This window comes from Leucoraja erinacea, chromosome 31 (genome assembly GCF_028641065.1).
Source record: "Leucoraja erinacea ecotype New England chromosome 31, Leri_hhj_1, whole genome shotgun sequence".
NCBI classification, from domain to species: Eukaryota; Metazoa; Chordata; class Chondrichthyes; order Rajiformes; family Rajidae; genus Leucoraja; species Leucoraja erinaceus.
The window spans coordinates 15,253,195-15,268,600 of record NC_073407.1 but is presented as its reverse complement, the minus strand read 5'-3'; the positions used below and the strand labels follow the sequence as shown (position 1 = coordinate 15,268,600).

The 15,406-nt window shown below is 42.9% G+C and overlaps 1 protein-coding gene across 2 annotated transcripts in view; it reads left to right on the top strand.

Annotated features, from left to right (window-relative positions):
* Positions 1-181: 181 nt before the first annotated feature.
* The window catches only part of fpgs (folylpolyglutamate synthase), a 30,732-nt gene continuing 15,507 nt past the window's right edge, over positions 182-15,406 (top strand). The window contains exons 1-10 of one of the 2 annotated variants that reach the window (XM_055660067.1): positions 182-391; positions 2,926-3,060; positions 4,097-4,150; positions 4,820-4,884; positions 6,478-6,592; positions 7,256-7,333; positions 7,447-7,508; positions 7,982-8,084; positions 8,727-8,804; positions 11,030-11,177. In XM_055660067.1, the coding sequence (XP_055516042.1) occupies positions 227-391; positions 2,926-3,060; positions 4,097-4,150; positions 4,820-4,884; positions 6,478-6,592; positions 7,256-7,333; positions 7,447-7,508; positions 7,982-8,084; positions 8,727-8,804; positions 11,030-11,177 (1,003 nt within the window). In that variant the 5' untranslated portion in view covers positions 182-226. Of the gene's footprint in view, positions 392-739; positions 1,026-2,925; positions 3,061-4,096; positions 4,151-4,819; positions 4,885-6,477; positions 6,593-7,255; positions 7,334-7,446; positions 7,509-7,981; positions 8,085-8,726; positions 8,805-11,029; positions 11,178-15,406 lie in introns of those variants that run through there. The other variant, XM_055660068.1, reaches the window with a different exon arrangement.

Here is a 15,406-nt window from a genome sequence, read left to right as displayed (position 1 = left end):
ATGATTGAATGGTGGAGTAGACTTGATGGGCAGAACGGCTTAATTATGTAAGGGAACGAGGGTGGGGAAAAGCAATGAATTAAATGTGAGGATCCAGATGAATTGAGTTTCCATCAATAGTGGAGGGCGCTGCCAGCATCAAAGATGGCGGGCAGTGTTCGCCGCGCAGCTGCGGGCCTGGGGTCAAAGGTGGCGATGAGCCACGTGTTGCTCGGTGCGGCTCACGATGGCGCGGCTCTTCCGCGCGCTGGTGAAGGCGCTGAGACGTCGAGTGAAGGCTGAAGAGAGGAGGAAAGGGGCGGCGCTGGGCAGTCCCAAGGAGGCTTGGCCGGCCAGCTACAGCACGGCTCCGACCAAAGCCGCCCTGCACATCCCCGGCATGGATTACCAGGTGAGGCCGGTCGGCCCGCTGCTGCCGCCGCCGCCGCAGGAAAGCGGCCCGGCTCCCGGTGGATGTCCAGGGGAGGGAGGCTGGGCTGGGATACCTGATCAGGGGCCATGGGGATGTCCAGGGCCGGGAGGGGGAGATTGGACCCGGGAGAGGGTCCGGGCAGGGGGGCGGGGAACACGACCGGCGCCCGGGCAGGGTTTGGGGGGGGAAGGACGCACGGTACCGAGACACCGGGCCCGAGTAGGACCTTGCGGGAAAGTCTGAGGGAGTGATGTGGGGGGTGTGGGGGCAAGAAGTTGGCTGGGTGCCGCAGACCTGATGATATTTGTTGGGAGTGCAGGGGCAAAGGGGGTCAAGGTGGGTGCGAAGTTGCCCCCGGGACCAAGCAGTAAAGGATGAGCTGCGGAACCCGCGCTTTCCCGCTCAGCGGCTTTGACCGCGGCGCTGGCAGCCGGACCGAGGGGCAGCTGCTCCTCAACGCCCCTGGCAACTCCCCGTGACCAGCAGAGGAAGGAGTTCCGACAGGTGGTCCGGAGACAGACCTTATAATCGCAGTAAACTTTTATTAAAGTGCGGTTAACAACTTTTTCCAAAAGTGGGTGGATCCTTGTTTCACATTGCGTACTCCATACAGGTGAGTTGCTTTGGGACGGGCTCCAAAGTCATTTCCCGTGTCTCTTTGGCAATTATTCTTTCTATCCTTCCCTTGAGAAGTAGACATTATACTTTATCAGCTGGTTGTTGGCGGGTGGCAAGTATAGACAGCAACGTGGAGACTCAAGGAACAACAGGTGCTGGTTTAAAAGAAAACAGTACAGGAGTAACTTAGCGGGTCTCTGGAGAACATGGGTAGGCGATGTTTCGGGTTGGGACTCTCCTGATTCTAGATAGTAGCATTGTCAGTTCCCCGTGAGATAAAACTGAAATAAATTCCTGGAACTTGCTTGAGAAGAATATTTTATAATCCTGTTCCATGCTGTATTTTTGACTTCTGATAACTGCACATGTCAGAAACAGTTTGCATAAATAGTAATCATATTCATTAAGACATCACCTAAAAATGAAAACGTCACACAGAACAAGAGACAAAACTGATAAAAGAAAGATTGGTGAAAATCTTTCCTGAGCAATCGCAGGAGATGTAACACCTGCCTCACTCGCATCAGTCCAGGCACCATTCCAGGGAGTCCTTCAAGGTGAGACAGAGGTTCATATGCACCGCCTTTAACCTCACCCTGATGTGGCCTTCATTACATTGGCAAGACGATTTCGCCAAACACTTGAACTCAGTTTATCAGGATCTGTCGATTAGCAAACCATTTTCACTTCTCTACCCATTCCCATTCTGATCTGGGCCACCTCAACTGCCAGAGAGAGCCCATACACAAACTGGAGAAATAGCATCTCATATTCCTCTTGGACAGTGTGAACATTGAATTCTCCAATTTTAGGTAACTAACCTACACCATTCCTGCCTCTCTTTTTTCCCCCTCTCTTCCTCACCTTCCACCTATATTCCTTACTCTGGCTTCACAATTCACCCTTCTTCTATCCTTATCTCACACTTTTGTTTTTTTATCTGCCAATTTTCACCCCCCCCCCCCCCCCCCCCCCCCCCCCCCCCCCCCCTGCATCCACCTCTAACTTGCCAGACTTTGACCTACTCCTACTCCAACTTTCTCCCCTCACCACAGTTGGTCAGAAAAAGGGTTCCAACCCAAAACATTCCTATCCATGTTCTCCAGAGGTGCTGTCAGCCCTGCTGAATTACTCCAGCACTTTTTTTTTGAAAAGCACTGGGTGAATTATTCTGTATTTCTTGACCGAGGTATGTGAAGGCATATTCCCTTTGGTGAAAGTGATGTGAAGGGAGGTGGAATATAATGTAAAAATCCAGCCTTGAACTACATTTACATACACCTGATTGTGGATGTGTTTCTTTAAGTGAAGGTCGTGGAAATGCTGATGGCCTGGCTCCATGGTTGCCGGTTGCCCTTTGATCCTCTCGCTCTATGTGATTCTTAATGTCTATTATCCCTGCTTTGCAGCGAGAATTAGTGAATGTTGATCAATAGTGATTATTAGCCAATTCCCATGTTAATTTAATACACAGCAGTGGTGAGCCCCCATCTGTCATTTAGATTAATTTATTTTTAACCACTTGTTTTTCTTCATGTTCAGGAGCCTGACAGATGGCTGCTTTGGCAGTGGCAACTTACGTTTGGGACATTTTGTTCCTGATAGTTATTTTAGATATAGGATCCACTTAGATTATTATTACAGAGCTCCTGTGAAAAAACGTGTTTGTGTGCTATCAGCTACATCTTACCATACATGAGTACAACAGGTATTGCAAAAGAAAAAAATAAACAGAATGTAGAATATAGTATTGCAGCAACAGAAAGTGCAGATAAAGGAAAGGTGCAAGGGCTGCAACAGGCTGGATTGAAAGATCAAGAATTTACTTTTTTTGTGTGATTCCATTGAACATGAACAACACAGAGATTGCTTACTTTGAATATGTTGAATTCTAGGATGCAGTCCAGGCTCTGAACACCTTGCAGACCAATGCCAGCACTCTGGAGCAGATCCGCCGGGATCGGGAGCGTGGTCAAACACGGGGCACGTTGGAAGCAATGAAATCCTTCGTACATCGAGCTGGCATGACGGTAATAAGAATTAATAGATTAGTGAAAATTGCAGCTTGTTAGTACTAATATATTACACTGCCGGTCACTGGGAACATTCAAACCTATGGTCTGTGGATGGGGTGCCGAGATTAAGCAGCTGAATCCATCTTGCTGAATTTGCATGTTGATGGCTGCTACTTAGAACAAAGCAATGTGTGTTGTGGAAGGGCGAGAGAACAAAGATAGGAATGTCTGGGACAATAGTCAGGGCAATTAACTTAGTGACTGTTGATGTTTCAAGAGGGGAGAATTAACCAGAGTTTCCTGCTTTTCATTGGTGCTCAGTTACACCTGCATGAAAATTATGTGAGAAATGGTTGTGGTTTATATCTTTGCTCTTATTGTAGACACTGGTTATAGACTTATCGTGTTCATCTTCAAATTGCATTTGAATTCTATCATATCATGGGCACTACCCCATTGGGGATATTTAAATGCATAATCTCTTATTAATCCATCCTTTTTCTATAAAATCAAATCTGAAGTAGCCCATTCCAGGGTAGGCTCTGCAATGTACTGCTCTAAAAAGCAAACCTTCATACATTCAAGAGATAGTTAGATATAGCTCTCAGGGCTATTGAATCAAAGGATATGGGGAGAAAGCAGGAATGGGGTACTGATTTTGGATGATCAGCCATGATCATATTGAATGGGGGTGCTGGCTCAAAGGGTCAAATGGCCTACTCCTGCACCTATTTTCTATGTTTCTATTACACAAATGCTTCTCCTGTACCTTTGCCACTTTGAAATGTCCCAATTAATCTGTAGAATAAAATGTCCCATGATATTGCAGTTCCTTTCAAACATATCCTTGATATTTCCCCATCTATGAGAAACGGATGTATTGAGAGGCAGTTTTGGGGCTCCATCAACCATTCCCACCCGTATTCTGCTTTGTATAATTTCAATCCAAGTCTATTCCACAGTCTCTATATCACAAATTAAATCGTCCAGTACTTTCCTCATTTTGTCTGTTCTTTTGGAACAGTGTATAACCTGTGTCTTGTGTTGGTAGATCGAAGAACTGGACCAGCTTGCCATCATTCATGTGACTGGGACAAAGGGAAAGGTCAGTTCTTAACAGAAGCACCGTAAATACAACTTCACATCATTCAGTCAATGTTTTGTGTTTATATGATCTGGAACTCACTGAAGTTCTAATTGACGTGATGACCCTGATCCAGAACGAACTCGGGGGCTCAAACTGCTTGATTTATCTCTCACTTAAACATTTAGATCTTGTGTTTTCCCTTACTGAAGAGCAAGAATGTGCTCGGGGAATTGATAAGGTGGGGAGAGATAGGGAAGGCCCTCCTGAATGCATGCTCAAGCTAATCTGCTAAGTGGCAAAGTCTTGGCAGTTTGGAGGTTTGCAAAGTTTGCAATGAGGGTGTGCCTCATTGGAAGAAGGGCTGTAATTCAGCTGAGCTGGATGAAGATATGGTTGAGATGAACTGTAGAAGGAAATGAGAAAAAGTCCCTTATTTTAAAAGAGCATCCACTCTCCCTTTGGGAAATGCATGGAGAGAAGGTGAAGGGGAAGTGGCTTTAACCTCTGCTGTTGTTTGCCCACTGTTATTTGATCGCTGGGGTTATTATTTGCAGGTGGGACCTGCATCTTTGTGTCAATGCCCTGATGTTGTGCAGATCACTTATGGAAGTTAATGATCCACACTTGTTGTTTTGTGTATGTAGTTGTCAATCCTTTGGTGACTTGATTTTCTTTGGCTTATGACAGGGTTCCACGTGTGCATTTTGTGAAAACATATTACGTAATTATGGATTGAAGACTGGATTTTACAGGTAAGATTAGATTTGTTTTGATCTTGTTCCTCTTGAAATGTTAAATACTAATAGTTTCCAGGTTATGTAGAGGGGGCTTGTTGTAGTCTTTTCTGAGGCATTTGTACTAGGTAATTTCATCACTTTCGGTATTCCACATTCCTGCACGTAAGCACTTGGTCATGGTAACATTAGGCAAAAATGTGTACCTTTGTCACTGCCAGTTAATAAATGTATCCTATGATGTACTTTAACAAAGTCATAGGGCAGCACTGAAACAGCCCTTCGGCCCACTTTGTTGGCATAGTGAACATTAGTCCCATTTGCCTGTGATTGGCCCCTATCCCTCTAAACCATTCTAATATATATATATATAGATGTCCGTTTTTGAGCGCAATTAATAACAATATGTTCACAACACAACATTTTAAAACCACTTTTAATATTTAAATTAGAATTATTTGTACATGGTCAAAATGTTTCTTTGGAAATTGACCTTGGCAATCTCAATTGGTGTAGGAAACCGATGCACTCATATTGGATATGGTGAGGAGCAGATATTAGAAGGGATTAAGGTGATTCATGATGGCGGTACAGAGACACCATTACAGCTGGCTTGAAGACTGAATCCTGTTTGTAATGAATCTAGGATGACAGAAAGTGGAGTGTCCCCACTCTACAATGCTGCAGCTGAACAGATCATTATCTCACCATTAATGAGAAACACGAGCTGACATGGCTACAGAAGCTGTTTGTTTCATGAATGCATTGTATCACGATTGTTCATCATCACGCGCCTGGTGCTGGTTGGCAGGCAGGGTTAGAGAAATGCTTGTTTCTAGACTAGAATAATTCTGTTGCTTGTGGCTGTAATTAGTTTGAAAAATTGATTATTTCTACTTTATTGACGATGGAATGTCACTGTCATGCTTTGTGCCAATTTTCTATTACATATTGGTATATATTTTGAAAGAATCACAAGGCGGTAATTAATAATAAAACATACATATGCTTCCTTTTTTTAAAATCCCTTTTCCTCCTTTTATGTTTGTTTCATATCTCCATTCATAAATTCTTCCCCTGATGTACTTGTGATTGCTTTGCTCTAGCTATCTGGATTTTGTGTTTATGTTATACCTCCACGCCCCAGCCGTACCATTCTCTTTCCCTGGTCCATGTTTTTTTTACTCTGGTTCTTGTGTGAGATGTCAAACTGAAATCTAGATTGGTGCTCCATTGCCATACAGAGGGGATACTGTTGTGAGGGAGGTGCTATCTTTCAGGTTTCACATTAGACCAAGGCTGCTTTTACTTGGGAGGACCCACGGCATTTTCAAGAAGAGCAAAGGCGTTTTCCAGAAACCTGACCAATATCTATCCCACAACCCGTAACACAGTAGCAGGTTTAGGACATTAGGTGCTGCTATTTGTTGGAGCTTGACATGCAATAACTGGTTGTTCCATTTTCTCAACAGCAGCAATGACAAATTTGCACTGAAACATAGCGTAAGGATGCAATGAAATTGCAGGTCTGGTTCAGTGCTTGTTTGTACACATGAGCATTCTTACTGCTTTCTTTACTATTTACATGTTATAATCATCTCTTATAAACAGTTCCCCACACCTGGTACAAGTGAGGGAGAGAATTCGGATCAACGGCAAACCAATCAGCAAAGATCTCTTTACAAAGTACTTCTGGCAAGTGTATAACCGATTGGAAGAAACAAAGGTAAGAGGTCATCTTTCGTCTGGGTATTTTCTGTTTTTTTTTGCAGTCTATCTGCAAGCATTAACTTTTGTCACAAGATTTGTGAGATGCAAGAATGCTTCTGGATCTGGATGGTGGATACTGTGATTATTGGCCGTAGCATATACTTCCCCCAATGAGAAACCTTGGATTCCTTTTTCACTTGTTTGGCTTCTAACTGTGTTTTGAAGGTACTTCCAGTTTGATAAGGTCGAACGTGGGTGGATCTTGATCCAGTGATGATGAAAGCATTAGCAATTTATTTGTTCGGTATTGGGATGATTTGAATAGTCAGTGAGTTTTCCCATGCATCGGTAGTTCTTTTACATTGAAGAGGTGTTATAGCTTGGGTAATTCTATCACATTGATCATCTTGTTGGCGATACATTACATCAAAGATGCACTCCTGAAGATCGGGTGACATTTTCCTTTGTGGAATAAGTCTTTAATCGCATGATTTCCTGATTTGACTTGCAGAATGTAAGTTGCACAAACAAGAATTTTGTGGTCTTGCAGCGATGAAGGTTGTTGGGAGGCCCTGGAATAAAGCACTTTTGAATTCTCCAGAAGCAGGATATGAACCAATACTAAATGGTCTTATTTTTTTTACCCCACCCCTGCCTCTTGTCTGGATGTCCTCCACAGGACCGTGACTCCGGGGCTATGCCTGCGTACTTCCGTTTCCTCACCATTCTTGCCTTCCACATTTTCCTGCATGAAAAGGTAAGGTATTGAATTGGGTGAGTAGTCTTGAGATCTGCCCATTATGTGACTAATATTTATGAGGATAATTAAAAGAACACAATTTTAAAGTATTATTTCTCGTGTTTCTTCAGATTGACGTCGCAATATTAGAGGTCGGAATTGGTGGAGCTTATGATTGTACCAATATAATCAGGTAATAGATTTCAGTTTGCTCAGGGATGTGTCAGTGATGTCCAATTTCATCTGTGTTTCATTTAGAGGCACAGGGTGGAAACAAGCTGTTCGGGCCACTGAATCCATGCCAACCAACCTTTGCCCATACACGCGTTCTATCCTAAACACTAGGGACAACTTATAGAATCAAGTTAACCTACAAACCTGCACGTCTTTGGAATGTGGGAGGAAACCGGAGCACCAGAAGAAAACCCACGTGGTCACAGGGAGACATACAAACTCCTTACAGATAGCACCAATAGTCAGGATCAAACTTGGGTCTCTGGCGCTGTAAGGCAGCAACACTACTGCTTCGCCATTGTGCCACCCCGGTGGTCCTCCTCATTTTCACCAAATATTGCAGATCTAAGTATGGCTGTGTCTTCATCATTCATTTAGTCTTCTTCATTCACCCTGTGATATTCTCCTTGTCTGTTTGTTTGAATTGTACAGGCATCCCGTAGTGTGTGGAGTGTCATCACTGGGGATAGATCACGTCAGTATCCTGGGCGACACCATGGAGAAAATAGCATGGCAGAAAGGAGGAATATTCAAGGTAAAAGGAAGCTGCTGCCAGGCCTAATCTAACAATGGACTGTAAATACCTTGAATGTAAGCGTCATATCTCCAGCCCTGCCCTGCTCACATTGTGGCCTGACAGGTTTGGGTACTCAAGAGCTCTCTTTTTGAAAGCTGGGAATCTCTCCTACAGAACACCATTCAAAGTGTTTAAAAAAAATCTGTTTGTATTTATTGGATGTTTGCCATTTTGACTCTTCAAAAATATTTTGGCATGGATCAATTTGACATGTAAATGTAGTTTTTTACTTTAGAGTTACAGCGTGGAAACAGGCCCTTTGGCCCACCGAATCATCGCTGACCAGCGATCACCCTGTACTTTAGCACTATCCTACAACATTAGGAGTAATTTACAATTTTACAGAAGCCAATTAACCTGTAGGTCTTTGAAGAAACCGGACCTCACAGAAAAAATCCAGGTGGGCAGAGGGAGAACGTACAGACTCTGTACAAACACCCGTAATCAGGATCGAACCCGGGTTGCTGTGCTGTAATCTACAGCTGCTCCACAGTCCTGCTCTTTTCCCTCTTTGTGTGGCACCTTGCACCTCTGCTATTGCTTAGTAACACCAATTTCCACTTCTGTGGTGAACTGTCTAGTTTTCATTCTGTTTTCCAGCCGGGAGTCCCAGCATTCTCAGTGCCACAGCCCAGTGGACCAATGGCTGTCCTCGTTGAAAGAGCAAAAGAGATTGGAGTAAGTTAAATTGGAGTGGTTGAGAACGGAGTATTCCTGTCTTACTGATAATATGTTTACCCCTGAAAGGGCTGTATTTACTGTCCAGTTCCATTTGCCTTTTAGGAAGATGGTGTTCCCACAGTGCTAGGGTCCTGGGGAGTGTTGTAGAGCAGAGGGATCTAGGAGCACTGCTACATAGGTAAATAGGGTGGTCAAGAAGGCAATCGATACATTGCCCATCATCAGTTAGGGTATTGCATCTAGAGGTTGGGATATTACATTACAGTTGTATAATATGTTGGTGAGGCCACGTTTGGAGTATTTTGTTGAGTTTTGGTTACCCTGCTATAAGAAGGGTGTCATTAAGCCGAAAAGAGTGCAGAGAAGATTTACAAAGATGTTGCCAGAACTCAAGAGCTTGAGCTTTAGGGTGAGTTTAGGCCAGCTAGGAATTTATATGCAGGAGGCTGAGGGGTGATCTTGTAGAGGTGTATTAGATCATGAGAGGAAATAGATAGGATAAATGCATAGGTTTAAGGTAAGAGGTAATAGTTTTAATAGGAACCTGAGGGGACATTTTCACATGGTGGGTCATGGGTATATGGAACAAGCTGTCAGAGGAGGTAGCTGAGGCAGGTACAATTACCACATTTAAAATACATTTAGCCAGATGGGAAAGGTGTAGAGAGATATGGGATTAGATGGGCATCTTGGTCAGATTGGGCAAGTTAGGCCAAAGGGCCTGTTTTGGCACTGTATGACTTGAGTACTATTGGGTAGGGATTTACATATTTAGATCCAGAGTTGATGAAGAACGGACAGTATATTTTCAATTGAAAACAATGTGCACGTTGGAGGGAAACTAGGTGTAGGTGTTCCCATTGTTCTTGTTCATCTTGGTAGTAAGGTTTGTGGGCCTGGGACGTGCTGTCAGGTCTGAGTGAGTAATTGCAGTGTACTTGGAGTGATATACACTGGATAAATGGATGTTCTGGGCATTGGAATGGTGGCAAACTGTGAGTGGTTAGCTCAGCATGCATACAGTCAAGTGGAGCATACTACATTGTGCTCTCGCTTGTGTCTTACATATGGCTGAAAGGTCTATGAATGTCAGAAGGCCAGTCACTCAGAACAAGATACCCAGCCACATAAACTTAACCTCATAGCCATAGTATTTTTGTGGCTGCTCCAGTTGTTGAAGAGCTCCTATTGTTGCTCTATGAGGGTCACTAATAATCAAAATTATTAGTGACCCCCAAGATATTTATGGTGAGGGACTGAAGGTCAAGGGGATGGGTGGCTGGACTCCCCATTGTTGGAAGTGTCCAGTGCCTGGTAATTTGGTGGCACAAATCTTATTGCCTGGAAGCATAGGCTGCTACATTAGCTGAGATGTGGTGAATGGAATTGAACATTATAATAACTAAAGATGGCATCACCATGTGCGGAGACCTCTGCATGTCATTACGCATCAAAGATGCATGTCTCTTAGAATTAAAAAAAAACAAACATATTTTATCCTGTTCCTAAGTTCTTACTTGAGGCTGTCGAAGGTACCTATTATTGCTCTATGGTGGGTCCAGGCATAAAAGTCACATTACCATGGGTTCAACCTCATCTAGTCTGCTGCATTGACGTGGCATAGTATTCTATTAAGTTAATGGTGGCATTTACAGATTTCAGGAGGTATGGATAAACCTCCAACTTTGTTTCCCTTGATCAGGTTGCTGAAGCCATTCTGTTAATATACACTTGACCTATGTTCCTCATTTCCTGGCTGTACCTCAGGATGGACTCTAGTTCATGCTTCATGCCATGTTTACTGGACACAGCTTTCGCCTCAATGGTTCGTGTGCTCACTGAGTCGGAACGGAATTTGGATTCCGTGCCAAAGCTTTGAGCTCAAAGATCTAGATGTGCTCTGGTGTGGTGCTGAGAAAGGTGCTGTTTCTCAGATTAAATGTTTTTATCAGGCCCTTTCATCTCAGTTGGAAATTTAATATTTCAATAATATTTACCCCCATATTACAATGTTACAAAAAAGCAATCCAGCTAATTTTTCATATGCTGGTTGTGTTACCTCTGTAGCTTCTACATTACAATAGTGAAATTCACCTACCACCTCACCTGATTGCCCCTCTTAAACCTGACAATAAGTGGTGATGTTTGGTCACAAGAGCTGAGACTAATTGGGATGCAATCACTATGAACATTGATCTACTCCTGAATTCTTCTGTCCCCAGTGTTCTCTGCAGCTATGCGCAGATCTGGAGGACTTCCAGTCTGAGAGGGAGAAGCTGACCTTGGGTTTGGCCGGAAACCACCAGAAATTAAATGCATCGCTGGCGTTGCAGCTATGTCGGGCGTGGCTCCAGTATCATCACCACCCAGGTTAGTTAGTTAGTTTATTTATTACCAAGGTACATTGGAAAGCTTTTGTTGCGTGTTAACTAGTCAACTGAAAAACAAGAGGTCTGCAATAGCCTTTGTTCTGTGGTTTATTAATTGTATATCGAATGTGGAAACCTTATGGTTTGGGTTGAGAAACTTTGGATTTGATTGTCCTGGTCAATTGCTTCACTTAATATGGTTTCTTGCTAACCCTCGCCTTGACCACATCCCAGCACTTGCATTAAGCAGTCAGGGACCCACCTAAGTTCCCCTTTGTACAGAAAGCATTGTGGCTCTCACTTGCGTTGATTTTTCCCGTGCTGGTTCTTCGCCATGTTGGTGCCTCTAAGATTGGTAACTTCCACTGGTTAAACTGCACCTTATCTAGCACTCTTGACACGCTGGGTCATAAAACTGTACAATATGGAAACACGCCCTTTGGTCCACTTTATCCATGCCTACCAAGTTGGTATACAGGGCTAGTCCCAGTTGCCTATATTTGGCCCAGAGCTCTCTCAAACTTTCCTATCCATATATCCAAATGTCTTTTAAAAGTCGTAATTGTGTCCACTTCTATAATTTCCTCTGGCAGGTCATCCTAGATATGGACTACCCTCTGGGGGGAAAATTTTGCCCCTCAGGTGACTCCTAACTCTACCCTCTCACCTTAAGCCTATGCCCTCTAGAATTAGAATCCTCTCCCCTGGAAAAAGACTGAGTGTTTATTATATAATGATCCTCATGAACTTGTACACCTCAATAAAATTTCCCTTTGGCCGACTATGCTCCAAAGAAAAAAATGTTAACCTCCCATAACGCAACCCCGATTATTAGGTATACAATTATAACAATTCTGAACTTGCGGTAAAGGTTAGCAAAGCTTGAGGGTGGAACTTTTCACAAATAAGCTTTTAGTCCAATGTCAAGAAGACCTTGAACAGGATTATAACATGATTTGGATGTAGCATTCTGAAAGTCTAGAACGGCTTGATGTGGATGCAATATCCAGAACATTTAGTTGAGGTCTAGCACATTTAGGTGCAGCATCCAGCAGCTGTACAGGGTCGTACATCAAAAACAGTGTCTGGATGTGTGGGTTAGGATGAATGCACAGAGTTCTTTTCCCAGGGCAGGGGAATCGAGAACCAGAGAACATCGGTTTAAGATAATTGGGGCAAGATTTATTAGGACCCTAAGGGACAACATTTTCTATTTGGAGTGTAGTAGGTATATAGAATGAGATGCCATAAGAAATAGTGGATGCAGATACAATTACAACATTTAAAATACACTTTGACAGATAAATGGATGGAATGGTTTAATGGTATATGTGCCAAATGCAGGCAAACAGGACTGGCTTAAATGGGGCAACTTGGTCCACATGGTTGAGTAGGTCTGAAGAGGCTGTTTCTGTACTGTATGCCTGACTTTATGACTGATAACAGGTGCCGTACAACTTGGCTGCAGTGTCCAAAAAATCTCTAATGTTAGAAGAGGTCTTGCATCCTTTGGGTGCAGTATCTAGTCAGTGACACTCTTCAGACAGTTACAGCTGCAGTTTTCTGGTCTCCCAAATGAGTTTGATAAATCAAATCAAAATTACGTCAATTTTTGTTCCCGGATAAAAATTGGCAGACTCATTTTGCACACAGCTCCCGTAACCAGCAGAGAGTGGAGACTTTAATCTTTGATTTTGGCGTAAACCCAGGCGTGGGCAGATAGTTTTGCAATGCAACTGCAAAATAGTATTTCAGGGGTAATCATTAACAGGGGTTAATGATTACAGTTTTTATATTTACTTCTGCTTATTCTTATGGAATGCATGTCTTTATTTAAACAGTAACTGAAGGTGGGGAAAGGACATTGACACAGCCCAGTCAAAGCTTAACATGGCCCCTTCACCCCATATTTGGCTAAAGTCAATAATTAACCCAGGGTTCAGTTCCTCTGTTATCTCAGCAAAATCTATCCGGGAAAGTGACCAATCACTGATTAAATTGAAGATTGCTGAAGGTTCCAGCATCTGCAGTTCCTCAAGTCTCCATTTTACTGTTCCACTGCAAAATCTTCTCAAGGTATGGCTACTTTGAAGACTCTGAAGAAGGGTTTTGTGCCAAAACCTGCCTATCCATTCCCGCCGCAGATGGTGCCTCACTCAATGAGTTCCTCCAGCAGCTTATGTTTGTCTCGCACCTTAAACTACAGCCTGCCTGCTAGTCACATATCACAATTGCTCAATATACTCTGTCCTCCAGTAATAGTAACCTGAACATTGAGGACATGTGTGGGTTTAATATAATGAGTTAGCTTAGTTTGAATTAAGATAGAACACAGTTTGGGCAATACTTGGTCCTGTGGGAGAGAGGAGAGGGCTGAATGGTGAAAATCAGCCAGGGGTCCAACTGTTATTCACAGCTTCCATACTCTATGATTGGATGTTTCTGGGCTGGAAGGAGAGACAGTGCTGGACCTGCTCTAGGGGTGAGGTGATGTTGGAGAGATGACATCGCCCATGGGTAATTTTTACTTTCTTATTCGTTTACGGGTCTTGGTATCACTGGCAAGGTCCGTCCATGATCATCTTCGACTTGAGGATATATTTTAAAGTGAGCAATGATGCTGCCTCCTAGCACCAGAGATCTGGGTTCGATCTTGACCTCAGCCGCTGTGTGTGTGGATTTTGCACATTCTCCCTGCGTGGGTTTCCTCCGGGTGCTCTGGTTTCCTCCCACGTCCCAAAGACGTACAGGTTTGTAGGTTAACTGCTGTCTGTATATTTGTCCCTGGCGTCTTGGGAGTGGATTCAAAAGTGGGATTACATAGAACTATTACATAGTTCTATATTGATTATATGGGTTACATTGAACATAGTGTGGACTCGGTGGGCCGAAGAACCTGTTTCCATGTTGTGTCCTCCAATCAATCGCCTATAAGGCAGATTGGGTACAGTTGACAAAATGTAGCAATGTTACAAAATTTTGAGATTTAAAAAATCAAGTCTGCAATTTATCCCATCAGATAAAGCATAACAATAAGTTTAATTTGACACCAAATTCACTTTCATATCTCAAGTATTAAAAAAGTTATGACCATTTTCATACTCGGAAATTAGCATCTTGTTCCCTATTGATTTTCAATGGGCATTACAAAAAAGCTGTGATCTTAGATAGTCAAAAGCACATTTCTTAAGGAAAGATTAACATTTTTAAATAGCCTAAGTGTCCAAAGATTATTCACAAATAATTCACAATATAACATGATTTTTATATCTAATTTACATTAATTTATAGGCCAAATGGAAGGAATTTAGTGTTCAATTGCTGTAAATAAATCGGTTTTCTAGTGGGTTCATGTGGAACGCGCAGGTTTAGAATGTTGACATCGCGCTGGATTAGTGCCCTCAAATGCCGAGAAAAATACTGGGGGATATAAAAAGCCCAAAATGAGCTACTCGCTATAGAAAATTATAATTATAGGGTTATATACATGCCCCATTTAATGTAAAAATAAGGTACATACCTTTAATTGTTTGCTTTATAAAACCCTGGGTCTGCCAGAGCTTGCGGAATGAACGAGAGCTTTTAAATTTATTATATCTACTCTTCGAGGCCTATAAAACTAATAATAGCTTTTGGGACCGGGTCTTGCAGCGATTCTCCGTTAATGATTTACTAGGCTGAACATCTGCGATTGGAACAGCCTAGTAAAAATCGGGTTTTAAACCCGCCCCCTCCAAACAGCTCCAAAATCACACACAAGGGGAGGGGCAGATGCTCAGCCACGATTCAGGTACGTTTTGTAACATACCTACAAAATGTCTCCCATTTCACATTTCACACTTCAGTAGTTTTATGATTGCCATTATTGAGACCAATACTCTAAACTTGCTGATCAAAGTGTGTCGGGTTGGAATGCAAAATAAATGTCACTGTTGTTGGAATCCAGCTGAGACTTGCCTACTGCTACCCAGGTCAATGCGGCTTGGTTTCTGTGGAACTACCTGTGTAGCAATAGTATGGCCATGTGTTGAGACAGTAAATGACCAGTTGGTGAAGAAGTGTGGTATTACATGATATCTTTAAGTCTGGCACAATGTCAACAACAAAAGTTCATATGTGTATAACTTACCCAACGGTGGGACTACCTATGTCCACATGGACTAGTTACTGTAGAAGGTGGCTCAGTGCCACCACCTCGTGGGTAATTTGAGATGGGCATTAAAATGCTGT